The sequence below is a fragment of the Sander lucioperca genome, chromosome 4, assembly GCF_008315115.2.
Source record: "Sander lucioperca isolate FBNREF2018 chromosome 4, SLUC_FBN_1.2, whole genome shotgun sequence".
In the NCBI taxonomy this organism is placed as follows: domain Eukaryota; kingdom Metazoa; phylum Chordata; class Actinopteri; order Perciformes; family Percidae; genus Sander; species Sander lucioperca.
The window spans coordinates 31,838,708-31,861,032 of record NC_050176.1 but is presented as its reverse complement, the minus strand read 5'-3'; the positions used below and the strand labels follow the sequence as shown (position 1 = coordinate 31,861,032).

The following is a 22,325-nucleotide window of genomic DNA, read 5'->3' as shown; positions in this document are numbered from 1 at the left end:
GTCAAAACGTTTTATTTAACCCTGATACAGTTTCCCCATCATACTGTATGAATGTTCAGAGAGATGTAAGATGCCTAAATGACAATTCATTGCACTTCCGAGAATAAACCATGGTAAGTTATGGCATGCAGTTTATGTAAATGTGAAGCCAAATAGCCATAAGTTGCGTATTGGTCACAGAGGCCTGCATGTTTTTCTTTGGTGGATTTTTGCCACAATGGAGGCAGTTTATTAGGAAGTTGAGAAAAATAGGATTTGACAGCTGTAACTGTGAAAAGCACAAAAGAGGGCTTATTTTCTATGACAGAAGCCTCTCTTTCTTGGGTGCTAAGGAGTCAATCACCTTTTTTGTAAAAAATGTTTTAATTTTTTTGCAGTATCTCGTAGTTTGTGTGTGTAAACAAGAATGAGAGACTAACTTTTGTTTCCGCTTGCTTTTTCTTTTTTTTTTTCTTCTCTCTGCTACAAATTGGAGAAGACTTCTAGCTAAAATGATAATCCCTTAGGTTCTTATCTCAGTCCCACAGGATAACAAATGGGAGTAGAGAGGCGTAAAATAATATGGGCGAGAATGCTATCAGCCCCTGGTGTAGGCATGTCCCAGCCACCCCAGTCCGGGTTAGCTCTCATTTAGGGTTAGCAGCCCTTACTAATAAGCCCTCTCCTCAGTAGGATGAGGTCTGACACTCCCGCACTCACAGATTATCCCATCACCTTTGACTCTTGTTGACCGGGGTCAAAGAACCACACTCACCTGGGCTTATGTGAAAAGCCTCTGCATCATGGCTGAACTAGTTTTCAGGCAGGATTTGTCTTGTTTGCGGGCAGTGTGTTGCAATCTTAAATGCTACAATGTGGACTGTGCTAGATGACGGCGTCTGAGGCTCTTATCTAGAGAGGAATTGGGAAAGAAATTGGCCCTGGGAGATGAGTTTCCCATCCCGATAAAGAATCTGATGCAGATGATGCGTCATGTGGTTGAGGATACGGAGATCTTTATCCGCACGCACGCACGCACGCACGCACGCACGCACGCACGCATACAGAGCACACATACTGCTCTTTGTGTTCCCGGTTAGGACGTTCCCAGAAGGGAGGGAGAGGGGGTCTTAAATTGAGACCGGTGCCAGTCTGTGAGAGGTTCTAGGAAAAAGGCAGACATTCCAGCCGTGTGCGTGTGTGTGTGTGTGTGTGTGTGTGTGTGTTGTGTGACCACCACTTAGCACTGCAGGAATGTCACCTTGGCAGACACCTCACTAGGACTACGAACTGAGATCTAATAATCTAATAATCTTGATTATATGGTCTCTTCAGAAATGTATGCTCATACTAAATTTAGATGATAATCTCCAACAACATTATTAATCAGGTGACTGTTCCTGTGAGAGCATCTGATTACAATTTCATGAGATTCTTTGATTCAAAGCTTGTGGGAGCCGTTTGGTGTAAGACGTGTCTCACCCAACAGCGAACCGATGTCTCTCCGATTAGCCATATATCCTGTGGAGGTGATATTTTGACTCCAGCTCTGCTCCGGGCTCAGATTGTGAATAGTAGAGCATGGCTAAGCATTGCCATGTGTTCATTGCTGCTGAAGCATGTAAGCGCTATTGGCTGGGGGTTGGGGCCGGGGATTTTTGGGCCTGGCTCGGCCTATTTTAGTTGTCAGGAGGCAGGTCTCTCTGAGTCAACCGGGGATGGGGGGGCCTGTGGTCAGGCCACTGTTGACGTGATTACCGCTGCATTAAGTACCGCTGCAGACATCTGTCTCACTCGCGCTCTCTCTCCATAGCCAACCCCCTTCTCCTCCTCCTCCATCCCTCATCTCTCCTTCCCCCGGCTCTTGCTCTGTAATGAACTCCCCTTATTCACAAGCTAATGACTGCCTTTGATCTCCCGCCTAAGACCTCTGCTCTAACTCTACCCAACGAATCTCGCGTTTCTCTCCCCTCTCTTTGCTCCATCGCTTGCTCGCTCCTATTTGCTCCAGCTCCATTTCTCTCTTTTGCTGTCTCAAACATGCCCATGCACCGTTTTTGACTTGTTTTTCCTCCTTCCTTCAGGGAATAGGGTTTTCGGTCCTGCTGACCTAGGCTTAACACAAAGCTTCACCACATCTACCAGTGGGAATGGGGCCATATTGTGCATGGAATAATGCAGTTGAAGTTCATGTTAATGTCATCCCTCTTTCATAATGTTTTAAAAATCGTCTTGTATTTTTCTCCACAGTCCAACAAAGTCCCCGTGGTGCAGCCGTCCCATGCAGTCCACCCACTCACCCCACTGATCACGTACAGTGACGAGCACTTCGCCCCAGGATCCCATTCTGGTCTTCATCCCCAGGATATCAACAACAAACAAGGTAGAGACCAAGCAAACAGATCCGAACATGACAACATGTCTTACCTACAACAACCGTGTGGCAGCAGGGTTGCAGTAATAGATCTTTGTGGATGATCCATGTTCCAAAATATTCTGGATGGTCTTGTCATCCTTTTGCTTTATAAAATCAAAGTAGTGGCAATATTTTCAAAATGGACAAACACTCCTTTCTTTTCATTTCTCATGTGAACTACTTTAGTAAGAAAAATGACTACTTATTCGAGATGCACGGATCCAACTTCTACTTCTACCACTCCACCACATTTCAGAGGGAAATATTGTACTTGTTACTCCACTACATTAATCTGACAGCTTTAGTTACTTTACAAATTAAGATTTTTGCACAAAACACACATGTAGTTTATATAATACAATGTTTTATTATAAATTAAACTACCCAACAATATATTGGCCTACAAGTAGAGACAGAACGGATCAGAACTCTACAGATTTTTCTGCATTGAGTATTTTACTACTAATACTTTACTTTTACATTTTCCTGATGATACTTACATGCTTTTACTTAAGTAACATTTTCAATGCAGGACTTTTACTTGTAACAGTATGAGTATTTTTACAGTGTGGTATTAGTACTTTTACTTAAGTAAAGGGTCTGAATACTTCTTCCACCACTGTTTACGGTTGCGCTGCTTTCTCTGCTGTTACAGGTCATTTATGATCATAAGTTACCGTATGCAACACTTGAAATACAACAATTCTTCTGTAACTTATTCTGTTATTGTAAATGAATGATTTTCTGTCTGAGCAAAACATTCATGGCAAATGTGTGACCTCCCGGTAACCATAAAGAAAAGACCTTTACGGCAGCAGATGTGCTAAAAACACTACCGCTTTTGTCCAAAGCGGCCCCTAGAATCAACACAAACTGAAATAGCCACTTTAAGTAAAGGATCTGAATACTTCATCCACCACTGTCACATTTAGAAATAAAGTGTAATTCTATTCAAAATATTATGATAATGCTGAACGGTGCACTCAGTCTGAATTCAACTGAACCACTACCTGAGTTATAGATATTTTTAACACCCCTTTGTGGCAACATTGTCAGGAATCAATAGACACAGAAACCAAAAATGTGTCACAGCAAAGTCATCCTTTCTATCAGCTCTTAATATGAACTCATTTAAAGCAGCTTGTGGGACGGCGCGCTGAGCTCTGCTGCCCTCTCCCTCTGCACTCTCTGCCTCTCAGAAACAACATCAAGCTACAGCTCTGACAGCTGCAGAGGAGCTCCTCAGCAGTTTGGACGAGGTCCTCAGCCCCGCGCAGCTGGAGATTTTGGCAACTTCTCACGAATGCGAAAAGACGTGGGCCCCGCCGTAGTTTTTTACCTTTTCTCTTCTCCTGGCTTTCTTCTCCCGCGGCTGCCAGTTGAAAAGAAGGAGAGGGATCAGACAGGATGTAGGCGATGATGATGATGAGGCTGGGAGGTTCTGAGGGACCGGCTATAAATAACAATGTAGAACTGAGCACAGGAGTACACAGCGTAGTGAGATGAAGGGAGTGAGACATATGAAGAAGCTGTGCTCCACATATGTCAGAGGAATCGTTCATCAGACACATTTTTGTTGAATATTCTTTTTCAAGGAAGCAGGAAAGAATTGTGTTGACATGGAATTGAGCACTAAACACACTGTACGAGAACAGAAATTTGTTGTCATGTAGTACAATTTCTGATGTGATGCTCTCCATTTTACTGTTTGTGTTGGTCTTGTCCATAGAGATCCACTAAGTTTCTAACAAACACTGAAAAGCAATAAAAGACCCCTGGTTGTCATTATTTTTTTTCACTATATGTGATCTTTGCACTCGCAGCTCAACAGAAATCCATGTCCAAGCGATCCAGTTGCAGAATTAGCTGCAAATGATTTCCCCAGGCATATTCATGGGTGTATACCAGTCGAGCTCAGCTGAAAATCCTTAAAACGAAATTGCTCTTATTCTCTTTCTTGCCGCCCCTCTCTCTCTTTCCATCTCACTCTCTCATATCGACCATTTGCTGCTCTGCCTTCCTTAGTGGGCTCAGACTTTGATCTGCTCGTTAATTATGAAAAACAATCATGGATTTTCTCATTATGAGCTCTAATATGCACAGGGCCGCAATGCAGGATGGAAGGTCGAGCAGAGGGGGGGCTTTGAACATTTCACATTTAAACCTTATATGTATACTGTTTAAAGAAAAAAGATATTACATGGGAACACTAATTTGAATATATATTACTTCCAGGTGAAGCAAGTTAGTGTTGCTTGTTTTGAGAGGAAATGCGAGTGTGAAGCCTTGTTGGGTGTCAATGGGAACGTGTGACTAGGGGAGTGAGTAATTAGGCACCTTAGGGGTGTGAGTGACAAGGTTAACACGCTGGGGCTCTCTCCGTCTCCCTCACCGCCTCACCCCTTGTCTCCTTCCCTTCTGCCCTCAGGAGGGCCCTCAGGAGTGTTAGGTGGTGGATTAGTTGGCAGGGGGTAGTGCTATGCGTGCTATGAATCCAGCGCTGCAACATTGGCTTTGCAGATATAAGCCCCCTGCTCACCCTGCCTCTCTGAGGAGAGAGGCCCCTTCAGACCACAGCCTGGAGAAAGAAGAAGAGAAAAGATAGAGGCAGGGAGAAAAGGCTGGCTCCAGCAGGGATTAGAAGATGCTGCTAATCTGGAGGCATTTGGCCTCTTTTCCTTTTGTGTGTGTGTGTGTGTGTGTGTGTGTGTGTGTGTTTGAGCACACGTGTAGGCACATTGCACTTGTATGAACAGTATTATTACTCTAGTATCAGATTATTACTCGCTCTATTCTAAAATGAAAAACAAATCGGTGTCAGACAAGGAAAAAAGGGACCCCTCAACCTTGAAACCCAGCAGGAGCAGGCAGGCTGGAGATGGAGGAGCTTAGTCCTGTAGATCCACCGACAGTTAGTCCAAGTCAATCCCGTGTCTACAGGGAAAGCTGCAGCCTCTGCCACAAAGAGGAAGCCTCAATTAACCAGCTTAAAGACAGGAAAATATTATCCTTTTCTTACCAATGATAATGTGAGGTGAAGTAGCGTGTTCCAGCCCGACACATGCCATGTCCTTTACTTGTAGTGAAGCAGGATGGGAAGGAGTAATAGATTTTAAAGGAAATAATCTTAACTCTAATTTATGACTTAAATCAGAAAATGTCTCATCAAAGAATATGTACAATGCTAACTTTTGGTACTTTGTTTGTATATGATCGTTTATCTTTTATTTCGTTCAATTTTTTTTTAATGCTCGTCCTATTTAAATGTTCTTTGCGATGTGTTTTTAATGACCTTAATAAATGCCACAAGCCTAAACACAATGGTCTCCCAGTAAAGATGTTCTTTACACTTCAAAAGTTGCTGTAGTTTTGTCAGAGACCTGACTTTTGGCACATTGATTCTCAATGCTACACATTTCGATGGTACTTAGGATCCACAGGATGCAGACATATGTGAAAAATGTAACCTGAATACTTTCTAACAGTTGTGTACCATTTGTTGTTTGTCTAGGAATGCCAAGGCATCACCCTGGACCAGACATGACCAACTTCTACTCCCTGTCTCCTGGAGGAGTCGGACAGATCACGCCACCGCTGGGCTGGTGAGTCAGACAGACAAAAGCATGCACAGTTGATTCATATAAACAAGGAGCAATTACTATCCTGTCTCTTCGCATCAGATGCACAATGACACGGTGCTGGCTTTGTGTACTGAATGGAGGAATGCTGGCCTGCAGCAGCAGCAGCAGCCTACACAGGGAGGTCTGCCTCTGGCTGTTCCTGCTGTTACTGCTGCGGCTTCAGCCACACCGCTCCTCTGTGTGCCCAGCACATGTCAAACACATCACCGCATACAAGCCCCTGCAAAACCATATGGCTGCTTAACCCCCATCAAAGCTTCCTGGAAGCTCTTTGCTCTCTGAGCGTCACTTCATGTTTGTGAAGTACTTTTTTGACTGCATCCTTGCCACTGCCATTCCTGCACTTTTTTTCTTCTTCTTGTTCTTAACATTATCTTACCCTCTTTCTCCTTTCTAAGTATCTCTTTTTTTTGTCAGCGTAATGTTTGTAAAGACAGGGCTTTAGACATACACTGAGTGAAGCCAGATGTAACGTGCAGGATCAGGCGACCGTTGAAAGCTCAGTCAGTCTTCTCCTGCTTTCCTCCTCCTTAACTCTGAATACCTAGGGTATATTAGCCCATTTTTTGATTTAGGAACTTTTGCCCACTTTTCCGGCTAAGGAACCAAGTCCTACGTTTGGATTCTTGGTCATAGTTTTTACTCAACGACAAGTCCCCGGGACCGAGGAAGCATTGTGTTTGCAGTACTAAACATTGCTGATCAGTACATTTCATGCTCCACAGGAATCTTTTGTTTCTTTAACAAACATTTTGGAAACCCAGAAACCAGTTGATTAAAAAAACAAAATGGAAAGAAATGGAACAAAATGGTAAATGGAGTTAGAGACATTATGGACCCACTGATGGACGGATGACAAGAAACAAAATCTACTATTTATTATTTCAGAAGATGAGTCTCAAAGAGTTGGAGACGGTGAGGAAAGAAAAGCATATCTGAAGATTTTCTGATGTATAGCAGAAACGGATTTTCAAAGCAGTTCTGAAAATTAAAAACATTTTTTTTTAAATACTGACGACCGCAATAACTTTTCTCTATCAGTTCCTCTTATTTTGCCTGATCTTTACTGTTCTTGAGGTGCGGTGAGAAGGCATACACAAGCACAACTAATGGAAACCTGTAGTTCCCGACCTTATTTGTTACCAAAGTTCCATGAATCATTGGACACACAATAGCAGAGAGCAAAACAAGTATGTAAATTCCCATGTAATCATATAAACCAGTGGCACCCAACCTTTTTTAAATTGTGACCCCCCCTAACACGAACTAATATCTCTGTGTGACCCTCTACTCTAATATTGCAGGAAAGAGGTGTCTTTTTGAATATTAAGTATTTACCATCTAACGTCAACGAAATAAATATGTGTGGATGGATTTGTTTCCTTGTTTGTGTACGCTGTTGCAAGCGTGCACCTACGCTCATTTGACATTTAGGGGACCCTTTCCATGCTACTGTACTTCTTCGTCCTCTCTAATTAATCAAAGCCTGCTGTCTGCTGTTATTGCAGGTTCTCACACCACATGGTGCCCGGCCCCCCAGGTCCCCACGCCACAGGGATCCCCCACCCGGCCATCGTCAACCCACAGGTCAAACACGAGCCTCCGCATGAAACAGACATCATGCACATGTGAGTCCTGCAAACACAAAATACTTTCATTAAACGCTATCGCACACTTAAAAATAAATAAAAGATAATCTCTGTTCCTCAGTTTTCTGAGATGATATACTTCCAGGTATTTGTTCAGCAATGGCCTACTGTAGTGGAGGAGTGACAAACCCTCAGTCAGAGCCTTGTTCTCATTCCCTTGATGTGAGCAGATAAGCAGCAAGCTCTACTGATAACAGGCATATGCTTCATGTTGCCTCAGGGATCACAACACACTTAGCCAGCAACAGATACAGGTCCTAGATTAGTGCTCTGATGAACTGAATTCACATCCCCAGTGTGTGTAGTGGTGAGTGCCCTAAGCGCCCTGAAGTCATCACTGATATTTCCATTATTCATGGCCAGCCCAGCACCAAGACTGTACTAGTATCGAAAAGGTTGTTAGAAAGTAAGTCAGGAGTGGGAGTAGGGTGTCTTCGAGTGTGCAAGTTTTGAGCATTTGGCTTTAAGCGAGTGCCAATGTGCTGTGGACGAGAAGGTTTGGTTGCCATTACTGGTGAAGTAATCTCTCCGCATGAAGGGCTGCGACTGTGCAACTGCACATGATTAAAGAGGCAGGGGCCCATGGCGTGGCAACTCCTCTCACGCTGCCTCCCCACTGGCTGAGAGCAACCAGACCCTCACTGCTTTTGTCGCCATTGCGGCACCACAATTTCCCTCCTCTGTTGCTTTGCTCTTTCATTCTCTTATTTTTCTAACTACTTTGTTTCCTCCTCTTCTTTACCTCCATCTATTTTGTTGTTGTTTTTCTTTACAGGAAACCCCAGCACGAACAGAGAAAGGAGCAGGAGCCCAAAAGACCGCACATCAAGAAGCCGCTAAACGCCTTCATGCTCTACATGAAAGAAATGCGTGCGAATGTGGTCGCCGAGTGCACGCTGAAGGAGAGCGCTGCCATCAACCAGATCCTGGGACGAAGGGTAGGTCAAATAGTCTGTGTACACCGATCGCGTTCTCTTGGTCACTGTCGTTTATTTGTTTTGATTGAGTTAAATCACCAAGAGATCACAGTTCAAGCCACAGCTCTAAAGATTCTGCATGGACTGACTTCCCAGGCCCAATTAGTTTAAAAAGTACAAAGCTTCCTCTCTCTATTAACATACAGTCTTTTATGAACTAGTTGTGATTATTGTCGTAATGATTGCCCCAGCCAATTACTTCCCTCTCAGCAGCACAGATACAGACTGCCTATCTAACTGACATTTAATCAAATTGGCTTTAATAAAATATGCCTGGATAATGGCACAGTTGGAAATGACAAAATTTGTTCCTTTTGAGGATTGGGAAAAGAGTGGAACCACAGAGCCATGTTAAAAGCCTTAACGAATAGGCCTAGCGGTTGAGGCAGCCAGCCACAGCAAAGCCTAGCTTGTGGCCCGCATGGGGTAATTGCTCGCTGACATAGTTTGAATAAAAAGCGCTGCTAAATTGGAACCAGTGTTTTGATATGAAATCAAAGTTTTTTTTTTTCCTTCACTTCTCTCCTTCCCTCCCTCTGACTCTTGTGCATGTTAATCTCTTCATCATGTGTCCCCCCTTCTTCAGTCTCTCCTTTTTTTCTACACCAAACGTTTGGAAGTTAAAAAGATTTTTTTCTTCTTTATACCAAAACACCAGCACACTACTCTCTATGCAGGGAACATGCAAGTGCATGCCAGTAATTGACTGTATGCTATTTCTTTCCCTAATCTCCTTTATACTGAAACAGTGGCATGCTTTATCTCGGGAAGAGCAAGCTAAGTATTATGAGTTAGCCCGCAAGGAACGGCAGCTCCACATGCAGCTCTACCCAGGCTGGTCCGCTCGAGACAATTATGTAAGTATCAACAGAACAGATTGGCAGAGGTGCGCGTGCGTGTGTGTGTATGTTGATTTATGTTGTTTGTTTATGTCAGCGTCGCATGAGTTGTTCTTTAAATGGCACACAATAATGACACGCACACTAGTCAGCTCCATGCTAATGGGGTCCATTTGTGCACCCTTTGTTTCAGCCTAATGTGTAATTCATAACACTGATTATATTACCATCCACAGTAGAATGGATTCTAGTATCATGGACATTATTATTGCCACAGTGAGTGAAAACTGCCTGGTAATGTCTATGCTAGTCTTTGATGTTCCATATCAGCATGGAGCTTTGGATGTAAAAAGCACCTGTTAGGCTGAGTTGAGGAGGCTGGATAGTACATACAGCATTCAGCAGCAGCAACCTTTGCTCCTCTAGCTGCCCATTTTGTTTGTGAATGTGGGAGGTTCAGCTGGATTTAAGATGCAGTCTGTTTTTAGTGTACATTACAGTGTGCATATGCGTTTGTGTATTTGCTTGGAAGTTGTCAAATCTGTCTCCAAGTATGTGGCGTGTATGAATTTGTGTGAGAGAGAGCACCAGCCTTTATTAAAAGTGTGGCTCCGGCACTCACATTCACTCCACCACCAAAGTGCTTTGTGGTGTTTATCTGCCTCCCCTCGGACACCGACAGCATCCCCCCTCCTTCTGCCTCCACTGCTCCACTGCCAAAATGCCTCGCTGAGGGGTAAACAGTTCCACAGTTCTGCTCCCAGTGAAGCACAGCACAGTTAAAGACACACAACATCAGCTAGTGACAGTCAGCCCAGTGCCTATTTAATTTCCAGCTTTGTTAGCACAAACATATTTGACAGGTTGGAGGAAAAGAAAGTGGAGGAATGGCTTTCTACTTGGCATGCCAAAGAGATAAATAGAAACGATATGTTTAACGCAAAACATTTCTTACAAGTACTACAAGTATTTTGTATCCCTGAGAGCGCTATTCTGCGACCCCTCCCAGAAAACAAAGTCTTCAGTTGTACACAGGCAGCACATCATGCCTGGAAACACCCAAAATAGGTAATGCACTGGCATGGAGAGCGTGTAGCATTCAGAATTTTGCTGTGTACCCCCTCTCTCATCCTTTCTCTCACCCACTCTCACTTAGTCTGTCTTCTTCCCTGTCTGCTGCAGCAGTAGAAGGCAGATTAGCTCATGAATAAGTGGATTAGCAGACTTTGCAGCAGGAAACCAAAGTGCTGCTCATATTTGACTAGAACGACTCTACGCTGCTATCTATACCTATAGTCTCCCCCCTGGGGATTTAGCATAAGCTATAAATCCTTACACACTCCCACCACCTCGCTGGAAAAAGAGTGGCACTCTTCACAGTCATTGAGCTAGACTAGCCTAATTACAGTGAGCATTTTTAATTGCACTTCATGTAATATTTGTCATTAGAGGGACTTCAAAGGCAGAGGAAATATGGTCACAACAGCAGGACAAGCTGCCTCCATTCGGTAAGGATGGTCACTACTCAATAAATGCCTTAAAATGTATAGAAAGTAAGTCATTCAAAACCAGCTAAAAGCAGGTAGAGCACACTTAACATCAGCTCAGACTCTTGGTTAGTCCGTCCCTCTCAGTGTGGCAATTTGCTGTGGAGTCCGGAGTCCAGGGGATGCGAGTTGGATGCCCTGCAGGGGATGAGTGAACATGGCAGTCAGCAGCAGGATATCAGAGTGGTCTAGTGAGCGTGAGTGCTGGAGCCACACTTTATGTGTTCCTCTGTATATTTTTTAGGGAAAGAAGAAGAAGCGGAAGAGGGAGAAGATGCAGGAATCAGCCCCAGGTAAGCACCAGTTACTCCAGTTCTTTCTTTCTTTTTTATTTATTTTATTTGTCTGTTGCATTTTGAAGCTGTGAGTTACACCATCTTTCCATAGACTACATATCATCTTTTACAGTATACTGCTGCATTTTTACTAATGCACACTGTGAAGCTAGAAAGAAAAAAAAATAATCTTCAGGGAAAACACACTATATATATACACTAACCAAACTAATGTCACCTACTAGCCTCATTCTGACTTCAGTAGACTGGCTTGATTCTGTGCAGGCAGCATAGTCCTTTACTCGGTTTTCCCATAGACTTTCTTTGTATACATCCCACCATCCATTTGTCCCTTGCCTCTCTCTCATCCCCGACTTCACAAATTACACCTACTTTGGGATTAGTCTGTCTATTCTATATGACTACTTACGACTCTGGGCTTTGCACTATTTTGTTTGCCTGCTGCACCACAGTGTGTCTTTCTGCTGACCTTGTTTAGCCGCGCTTATGGGCCTCCACTCAGTATTGCAACTGTAATCCATAGAGAATTACATCCTAAGTAAAATGTCAGTATTTCAGGGTTTTTGGGGGTCTGTACACTGTGTAGGCCAAATGGACGGTAAATATCTGTGCCGTCCAGATACCTCAAATTTTTAAAAAAAGATGCAATTTTCTGCAGGTACAGGCCAGAGAATGAAAACGGCGTACATCTGAGAATATGGTAAGACAAACCCTCTATCCCCTCCCTGTGTGATCAGTTTAATACATGTCAAGTCTTTTTAAACTGCTAAACACTGACTTGAGAGTATGTACTCACAGACTAATCCTGAAAAGGTCCACCCTAACCTCACCATAGTCATTGTGTCAGTGGTGTTAAGGCCTGAAGAGGGATTGTGCTTTGTGTGTAAAGTTTGCTCAATGGCCTCCGCACAATAGCCATTGGATTTTGTGTGTGTGTGTGTGTGTGTGTGTGTGTGTGTGTGTGTGTGTGCGTGTGTGTGTGTGGAATTGGTCAGTCCAGTGTTTTTGTGTTGAGCACTGGTTGGATTAAAGGTCAGATGTTGTGCCATTAGTTTGTGGCTCATTTCTTCCATCATGCATTCAGAAAATGTTCAATAACAAAGGGGGTTGAAAAATATTGCTTAATAAATCAGACAGCTCATCCACTCAGTGTTTCTAAACATGTACTAAATAATACATCTGAAAACAGTTTTACTAGCCCAGAACATTTTTTTTTTTTTTTTTTTTTACTGCTGGTGGAGGCTAAGACGTCAGCTCAGCCCCATATGGACTACATGTGTTGTCTCTCTCTGCATCTTAGTGAAGCAGAGAAGATTCAGCAGCTTGTTTGGCAGGAACTTAATGAGATGCCATACCTTAATAAGATTTCATGGTATCTGGGGTTTCAGGGTGTATATAATGCCTTCATAACAAAGGCACTCTGTAGTCGTTTTTTTTTATATATACATGTGAATGATATACCAAGATATATTGATTCACATGACATGTCAACCCCTTACTGAACCGTCACCTATTCTTTTCTCTGTCGAAAGAAGGATTAACGTTCTCAATATGTGGCAAAGGCAACTCTATTTTCAGTCTTCCTTACTCTCTCTGGATCTTTTTGCATTTCTATCTCTCTCCTTCCCTTCCTCTCTGGTAGCATCCTGTTGTTCCGCTCTCTTTCAGCTGCAGAAAAAGCTGGGCAGATGTGACAAATCTGGTCTTACGTCGAAATCACCCCAACCAGACAAAGGTTTTCCACTTGATCGATTCCTGACCCGGTGGCTCTCTATGAACCCCAAAATTGGGCTGCTTTTCTTTCTTTCTTTTTTTTTTCTTGCCACAGCCGGTTAAAAGCACAGAGAGAGCTAGCGCTAAAAAGCACTTTATCTCTGATCCAATAATTAGCCGCGCATAGCCGCAGCGGGATGGACACCCTTGCTGATTCTCAGTGACAGCCTTAAACTAATATGCATAATACCAAGGATACTGCCACAACTCCCCAAGCCCTCAATTTATGCAGATCCCAAAGAGCTGGATTGAGGTTAGCTTGGTGTAGACGCCAAAAAACATCTTTAAATGAACTCGTTTGTCTATTTCTTTTCATCTGCCCTCGCCTCTCCCCATCTGTCTCTCCTCCGTATGAAAAATCTGAAAGGGAATTTGGTAATGAGTTAATTTTGAGGATACAACTTGAACACCTTTTTTGTATGATGGTTCAAACACAGGGAGCATTTGCTCCATTAGATTTTATTTATAGTGCCTATACAGTGTAATGAAGAATATTCAGCATAATAAAGTGAAATGTTCCAGTCTAGGTAGATTTTTATGAAGGGAAAATTGACTTAATACATTTTCATATTAACATATTTTATGGCTTGAGTTTTTCTGCCTGTGAGGCAAACCAGGAGTTGAGTAGTCAAGCAGTGTTTTACGGCCTGACGTTGGTTCTCTTTGTTATCTTTAGCATGTCAAACACTGGGCCCGCCACACAGCTGGCTCTCACCACAGTGGAACAGCACTCTGAGAAGTCATTACTCTGACAATGTGAAATTTGGGTTCCCATCTCTTCCCCTCGTCACTCCATGCCCCAGCCCCCTTTTTCTTACACTGACTGGAAATGTGCAGTTCTACTCCTCCTTTGTGCACCCTTCTTTATTTAGTTTCTCCCTTTCTTGCTTCCTCTCGTGCTGTTAGCTTTTTGTCTGACTAAGCCCGCTGATTCACAGCCTTTTGAGATAGTTATCTGGCCGAGACCCATACATGCCCTCGAGGCTTTCTCCCGTTTCAGCCACTGCACATTTTTTTCACAGGGGGGAGACACTCTTAACAAAGGTTGCCTTTTAATCTGGCGAGCGAGGGCCCTGGAGTTGCAAACACTTGCAAACTGCCATAAAACTGCATGTGAGTCTTCTTGCTCCGACTGTTATGAAGGTGCTCTTTTCTTGACAAGCAACATGGACGTCTTTACAAGCCAATTTGCCCACACGCTTGTGCGAGAGGATGTATGTTTAATCACATGAGCCAGAATATCTTTTTAAAACATCACAATTATTAAAGTCTGCTTAGTGCATTGAAGGTCTACACGTCCTGGTCCAGAAACATGAAAGAAAAGTGTTGTTCAAGCCGGAGCTTTGGTGGCCACTGTCTCTCCTCCTCTCTCTGTGTCAGTCGTGCCCCGGCTCTGCTCCCTCTGATGTGTGCAGCCAGAAGTCAGCTGTCAAGACTTTAATGAGCGGAGGAGCAAAGAAGAGGAGAGAGGAGGGCGTGAGTGTGTTAGGGGAAAAGGGAGGGTAAGAAAAGGGCCAGAAGAAAATCCCTCATTCTCTCGAGTTTTGAGTTTACCCAATCTCTCTCAACTGCCACTCATCCTTCAGTCTCCATCCCCCATTTCTTTCCCTTCTCTCTCTTTTTTATTTGTTGCCTCTCATCTTCACACACACACACACACACACACACACACACACACACACACACACACAGAGAGAGACATCTCAGCAGCCAGCCACACACTCCGGCGGCAATTAGGCAAGATTCAGCGTCTGCCTCTATTTCCCGAGTCGTTTCAATTTGGCACCGATCCTCTAGGCCACTGCGGCACAGCCCAGTGCCTCCACACCCCGCCTTATTAGTGACCTGGGATAATTGGGGAAGGATTCCGGATTGCAAAACTGACTCTGAATCTTGCTTTGAGCTGTGCACAGTAGATGAGAGGATGTTTTTAAAACTGTACTTTTTCACACACACAAAAAAAGATGAAAAACAGTTATGAGTAGGAGGCGGAGGAGAGAGATTTGGGCTTAAATCAGAGCGACGCCCCGGCTAATGTTTCTGTGGGTAGGAAATGGAATTGGAAATGTTCACCCCCACAGTCCTCCCGTTCTCTCACTCCCCTGACCTCCATAAAGCCTACTCTGTCAAGAAAAATGACCCTCTCAGCACTTAGTATAAGGACTTCCAGGGGGTGGCAGTATGTCAAATTCTGTGTAATTTAAGTATGCATATGTGGTTTTAGCTTAGAAGTACAAATCTTTTACACTGACATGGCTGTCTTATCCTGGCCTGGCAACTTATTTGACACTTTAGAGGGAGGTATAACCCTCTTAAGAGGGTCTGTTTACATGTGAGAAAATGCAGCTATAGTGCTCCCATTGTTTAGACTGGGGCTTGAAATTTGTTTTGATTGAGTCACGGGCCTATTGTGTTGTGGTTTGGCCAGCTGCAGTAACAGTATGAGGGTCCAGTCTCTTGGCTTCTTGTGATGTCTTCTCCACTTCCTCTCCTTGACTCTCTCCGTCTGTCCCCCTCTCAACCTCACCCCTGTGGCTCCTTAAGGCACTGCAGCCCTTTTCGGAATATGTGGGGATATCTGACCTTTTAAATCCCCCCCCCGTGAGATGCTTATCTGTAAATGAAAGGCCCCCAGGTAACACGGGGGCACAGACAGGAAGAGGATAGTGGAGCTGAAGGAAGCAGTGTTTATTTTACTCTAGTCAGTCTGGGCCATTGTTAAAGGAGGCAAAACCTCAACTCCAGCTCTTTTCCTTTTTTACTCATTTTCTGCCTCTTTACTTCCCTCTTCCCTTGCTCCTCTCCTCTGTCCTGATGGTGAAAATAAGTGGTGGCCTTTGAAGCGAGACCACAGCAGAGGGAACAGTCATTGTGCCGGCTCTTTGAATGTGCAGCAACCCCCAACAGACGGAGCTGTGCGGGGGCACACGGCCAGACTTCAGCTGCTCGGGCCCCCAGCGATGCCGCCTCAGATGTGGGCAACGCCTCCCACTACCCCCCTCCCCCCCTCGTCCCACACCCTCCTGTACTCCCATAGTCTCACCCACACATGCCTGAGGTTTGGGGTTTTGGTGACTCCCCCTCCCCTTTCCCCTTTTGGCCACAACCAGACCCCGCCCATCCCCATCTCTCCAATATTTAACACAGACACCGTCCTCCCTCTTCTCTTCTCTTCTCTTCTCTTCTCTTCTCTTCTTTTCTCTTAGTTTCAGCCCCTCCTGACTTTACTTGTTAGTTTGTCATAGCCCCTGTGGAAAATATACAACATCCCCTGAACCTGCCTTTTGATTGGAGGTTCAAAATTTCAAAGATTTTTTTTTTTTTTTTTTAAAGAGCCAATTTCTTTTATATGGAATGTCTCAGAGCCGAAGAAAGTGCTGACAGTGCAAAGCATTTTGTTTCAAACATTGCTTTGTCTTCCAGGTGCTTTTTCTTTTATTGGCCTGCTCGTTTTATTTTCCCCTCGTGTCTTTAAGAGCGGCGCTGCCACAAATGTATAGAGGAGGAGGCTCCTTTTTAAAAAGGTGGTACCAAAGCCAGGCCAAGGTAACTGCCAAGACACGCCACTACACCAGACCCTAATCAAAATGTGTGGACAATTATTATTATAGTTGTAGCTCAGAAGTCTGTTAGTCTGAGCCACACTGAACTGACCTCAGTGGATGATGTAACAAAGGGTTGGCACTTAGTGTTTTCTGGATCTCAGGGTGAAATTAAAAGGCGGCAGCGGCTTCAGCGTTCATGTCCATCACATTTGAAAGATACTGACAGAAAATGTTGATTCTGTTTCTGTCTGAACCCATGACATTTATCAGTTTGTTGTACCTCGTATTGATTGTACTTTATTAATCAATCGGTCGATGGTCAGAAAATGAATTGCCAACAATTTGGCATTTTCTTCTTGTAGATGACTTAAAATACAACTTAAAATTACCCAAACATTCAATGGTTTCAGCTGCTTTTCTGGTTTATATTAAGTAAATTCAACATGTTTGGATTTGTGACTGTTGGTCAAACAAATTGTTGCTTTGGGGAAATGGTGATGGGCATTTTTAATTTCTTCTCTTACAATCTTTAGACTAAACAATCAAACCATACATTCTGGGTAATAAAATAATCACTATTGTCAGCCTGTGAGCCAATTTTAAAAGTTAAAAGTTAGTGAGAATATTTTTTTCTGCCCAGACTTTGACCTGACAGTTGAAGGATGATTCGGGTTTATTAATAATAATAATAATACTTAGGTGTCATTTTCCTAATTTTGGTCATCATTCCTGTCAGTAACAATACGATTGTATTGTACTGTATATTGTATTGTCACTAGGTTCATTGCTGGGATGTGATGAGTTTGTTTGATCTCCAAACAAAGTGACTGAACCTGTCTAATCATGTGGCTCACTTGCTTCTAGTGATGTCACCATGTTCCCAGATCTTAACAATTAATGTACAATGTTCTCGTAACTGACCAAAAATGATGGCCCAATCTACAAAAATAAGACCCCCAAGTTGAAATAAACTGGATTCATCTTTTAAGATTATTCTTGATGCATCTTTCTTTACTTGCGTTGCTCTGTATCTTCAGTCTCTCCCGCTCGTTTCTCCTCCAAATCTCCCCTCTTTTCTCTGCCATGGTAAAGTCTGCGCCTCAGCCTGTGCTGGAGACAACTCTCTCCACTTGGCTTATTTTTAGAGTAATTTGTCGGCAGTGTTTTCCTTTTTAATGGCACCAAAAGAAACCCCAGAGCTGTGTGTAGGGAGAGAGGGAGCTGAGGAGGTGGGTGGGTGGCTGGGTTTGGAGGTTAGGGGGCTTTAAGGTAGGCGGGCCCCAGCTGCGGCCGCTTTGATTTGGCCTGGAAGGTGAAAGCGGCGATTGAGACGCGAGGTTGGGCCAGTTATCTTAACCTCCCACACTTCAAAAGCCGGGCGAGAACTTGTCCGACTCCTTCCCCTCCTCCCTCCCTCCCTCCGTCCCGTAGAGGGAAAGGAATTGGGGGAGAGAGAGAGAGAGAGAGAAGGGGGGGAGACTAAACCTTCGCTAGCTCTCTGAACAGAGGAGCGTTTCATTTCCTGCAAAAAGGTCCAGCCGGCATTCCTGAGCACTAAAGTAGAGAGGTGGGAGGTGAGGGAGAGGAGGGGTCAAGTTGCTCCTGAATCCCAGTGTTTGTGTCGGCTGGACCTTGTGAAGAGCTGGCCTGGTGCCCCCTACAACCAACCGCCACGCAAGTACACACCCCTGCTGTTACCACCAACCTTTTTTTGAAACTTGCGTGCACACACATGCACACGCTTCTCGCCCGCAGCCCCTCAGGGCTCTTCCCCAGGCAGGAAGGCCAGAGCTTTTCATGTCTGCTGTGGGGGGAAGGAAAAATGCTCCCCAGGAAACAGGGTGCAGTGCCGGGCATGCGGGCCCGCTTTGAGATCCTGGGATGAAAAGAGGGCGGCGGAGGTAAATAAAAGCATCAGGGGCTCTCTCTTTCTCTCCGAGCGCTTTGCTCCTTTCAGTCTCTACCCTGTGCAGCTCAGGGTCAGCTCTCCTCGGGAAAGGTGGCCTCTGTCCTATTCCCTTTTATCCACATGTGGTAAAGGTGTGTGTGTGTGTGTGTGTGTGTGTGTGTGTGTGTGTGTGTGTACTTTTGAGTGTTAAGATGCAGCGAGCAGCAGGGCTCAGCTGACTTCTCTCCTACAAAAACACACTCTTGGCTTTGCCGCAAGGGAAAAGCAAACTAATACCGTTTTCCTTTTTTTTGTCTTCACAAAACATCCATCTTTTTAGTCGCAGGAGGCATCCATCCACCTCTGTCTCTGCCTCTCCACTTTGATCACAGATTCTATTTGATGCTGCTCGGGTCTAAAATAACTCTCCTTGGCTTGTCAATAACTGAAGCTAACTCTGTTATGTTAGCTCAAGCCCGGATCACGAGAGGGAAAAGAACACTTTTGCAGCATGACAAACAATTTCCCCGTCAGGGAAGGGGGCCAGTTTTGTGAGCGTCTTGTGAATTGGATTGAGCAGTCAGGTAACATTTTTTACACCGCAGCGACAATCTGCACCTGGGCAGGATAATTACCACCATAGTTCCATGAACTCTGCTAGTTTTTAACCAACTGGGTCAATGCGGTGATCCTCCTGTGTGGAGAGTGTTTCCTCGTCTTGTTTTCCCATCAACCACCTGCAGCCTAAATGTCAACCAGAAGTTACACAATTGGGTGCTCGCCTTGAGAGAATGAGAGGAGGAATGAGTCAGTGAGGGGAGGGCAAAGAAGAGCGCAGCGCTGCCAGCTGGGTCACGGCAACCGCCATGTCAGGCTAGATCAAAGCTAGACCGGCCCACATCCTGTCACTGACCTATAACCCCTCTGTAGTTCAGAGCTTTGGCTCAACACTGCTGCAAAGGCTTTCATTCAATCAGCTGTAACACTACGAAGAAAGAAATACTGATTGATGATTATAGATGGTAATGACAGGTTGTTTGTCCCTACCTGAAGTGGGGCTGCATGGTGAGACACATTTTGAGTCATTCTAAATCATCTTTGTGTTCGGTTTTGATTAATGCGACGTGAATGTGACCAGTGTTTAGTTTTGCTGATGTATTTCAGATTTTTTCCCCCTTGACATACAGATGCAGTTACTCGATAGTGCGTTTGATTGATCCGTCTTTTCTTTTGTGCCTCTTTTGTTTTTGTTTTCTCTCCAGGAGGAAAACGGAACAATTTCTCCACATGCAAAGCGAAGGCAGCAGCTACGGGCCCTCTGCTAGAGATGGAGGCCTGTTAGATTCCATGAAGACCCTTAAATCTCCAAACTGAAGCCTCCAGTTCTCAGAGGATTCCCTCAACCCATCTCTTCCAACCCCACCTAAACCTTACTCCCCCTTCCTTCAACACAGTCACATGCCACCACCACCACCACCAAGAACACTTCACTGTTTGACTCTACTCCCGTCCTGAGGGCGCCTCCTGTAGAGACACTGAACTAAACTGAACAAGACAATCACGATTAGTAGGAGCACCATCACGCAACCACACTTCTCTCACCGAAGAAGAAAAAAAAAAAAAAAACGCCATCAATTTGATGGCTGCGTTTGGTCAGTTTCCTTTTTACAATCAGCTTTACTGCAATCCCAAGGCACTGCACTGAAAAACAGCAGCAATTTTTGATGTGCGCACAAACTTCTCCACTGCACCGCCCAAACACCTGTTTCTAAGTTACTGTAAGTTATTTGTCACCTCGGTTCCTTTGTATAGTTCATTAGGCCGTCATTCACTCCCTCAACACCCCCCACCCACCCCCTCACCTCTCCCTCCCTGAATTTTTGAGACCATTTGGGGTTTCGCCCGACCGACCAAACACCTCTTTTTAGACTGCACTAAGGAAGCCGGAGGAATCTCATCTTGTCTACAAAACGTCCTCAAGACGCTAATTTAGTTTGTCGCTGACCAGTTGGTGCAAAAAAGGATCAACATTTTGATTTGCTTTTCATTTTAGACTGAATCTTTTTGTATTTTGAACCCTTGTTTCAATTTCTCGGTGTATATTTTATTGATTTTTTGTTTGTTTGTTTTTTTAATGTTTTTTTTTTTTTTTTTTATATATATATATAGTGGTATATATGAAAATAAGCTTTGGACACAGGAAAGCCATTTTTCTTGTTGAAGCATCTTGCAGAAAATTGAAACTTAAGGCTTCTTTTGATAACTATTTGTAACAAATAGTGACCTTGAGTCTTGCTCAGATGTAAAATAATGCTCAGTATGTGTACTTTTTAAAACTGTCAGGATATGTCAATTTTCTTGGTATTTTTGCAGGCAACATTAGGACAAAGGCGAGAGTGATAGCTCAGAGGCCTATATTTTATTGTTCTAAAACATGACAAATGAAGCAGATATATATATTTACCCCAGCACTTGGCAGTCTTTCTTTTATTGCAATGGACCTTTGTCTTTTCTCTCTGGTAGCTAATAGTGTGGTCTTTAGCCATGTTGTTTATTCCATGCAAGCATCTCTGTAACATTTTGATTTTAATGCTCTATTTTAGTATTACTTGATGAATTCCTTTTTTTATTATCATATTTTGGGTCACTGTCATCTTGGTATAGCATTTTGCTTCCCAAGTGGTCATATTTGAACTGTTTCAACATGTCTTTTTTTGTAAGAAAAATAAAAAGGCACCCTTGGCTCATTTGATCACTCGTGTGGTGGAAAGACCAGAGCTGGAAGTGCCAGATGTAGCAGTCTGTGTGTCATCCTTGGAGATTATAATGTAAGTATGCATAGGCTGCAGTGGTATGTATGTATTGGTGGTGCAAAGCAGGTAAAACACATTGGATATAACATGTTTAAGTCTTTGTGGAAAGTTTAAGCTGAAAAAAATTGACAAGTAATCAAAACTCCAAAAGCACACAACGCTTGGGGCTAGATTTACACTGTATCATTGTGATAATGAATAAAGTAACATCATCGTAGTATAAATGTTTGTTTTAAAAATGTCTTTAGACTTTAAAATTCTGTAAAAACTCTTAAGGTAAAAATTGAATTTTTGAAGTAAACATTTTTGATTAAAGAGCCATGATCAAAGGAAAAGTCTATTTATAGACCAATCTAAATTGTGCCTCTCGAATGTCATTTCAAGTAAAACAGCACCACCTTGTGTTCCTGTTGGGTACACAGGACATTTTGAAGAGGCTAAACATTGATGATTCATTCTGTGCACTTCCATTTTATTTATAAAGCCGCAAATCACACGTAAGTCTCAAACGCAGTCTTAACGACACCCTCTATCCACGGTCTCGATTTGGATAAACCTCACCAAATGCCCTTTTAACATGGACAGAAGCAACAATAGTAGAATTACAATACTGAGTAAATGAAAAGGTTAAGTTCAAAATAAACTACATTAGGTGTAATACAGTGGCCCTCCACTCCAAAATGCTTTTGCTGATTGTTGCTTTACTTTGATGTTTGAGCTTCACTGTGCAGAATGATGTACGTGCAGAGTTTGACACTCTAAGGTTGTTTCACATTCAATTCTATTTTATTTATAGTATCAAATCACAAGAGTTATCTCAAGATACTTTACAGATAGAGTAGGTCTAGACCACACTCACAAAATATATTTACAAAGACCGAACAATTCCAGTAAATCCCCCAAGAGTAAGCATTTAGTGTGACAAGTGGCGAGGAAAAACTCCCTTTTAGGGAGAAACCTCG

At 43.5% G+C, this 22,325-nt stretch overlaps 1 protein-coding gene across 7 annotated transcripts in view; it reads left to right on the top strand.

Moving 5' to 3' along the window:
- Nucleotides 1–21,718, top strand: part of lef1 (lymphoid enhancer-binding factor 1) — a 42,363-nt gene extending 20,645 nt beyond the window's left edge. The window contains exons 4-11 of one of the 7 annotated variants that reach the window (XM_031276911.2): nt 2,230–2,362; nt 5,907–5,997; nt 7,545–7,664; nt 8,461–8,623; nt 9,412–9,519; nt 11,302–11,341; nt 12,003–12,044; nt 19,813–21,718. In XM_031276911.2, the coding sequence (XP_031132771.1) occupies nt 2,230–2,362; nt 5,907–5,997; nt 7,545–7,664; nt 8,461–8,623; nt 9,412–9,519; nt 11,302–11,341; nt 12,003–12,037 (690 nt within the window). In that variant the 3' untranslated portion in view covers nt 12,038–12,044; nt 19,813–21,718. Of the gene's footprint in view, nt 1–2,229; nt 2,363–5,906; nt 5,998–7,544; nt 7,665–8,460; nt 8,624–9,411; nt 9,520–11,292; nt 11,342–12,002; nt 12,045–19,812 lie in introns of all 7 variants that reach the window. The other 6 variants (XM_031276910.2, XM_031276909.2, XM_031276908.2 and 3 more) reach the window with 6 other exon arrangements.
- The last annotated feature ends 607 nt before the right edge of the window (nt 21,719–22,325 follow it).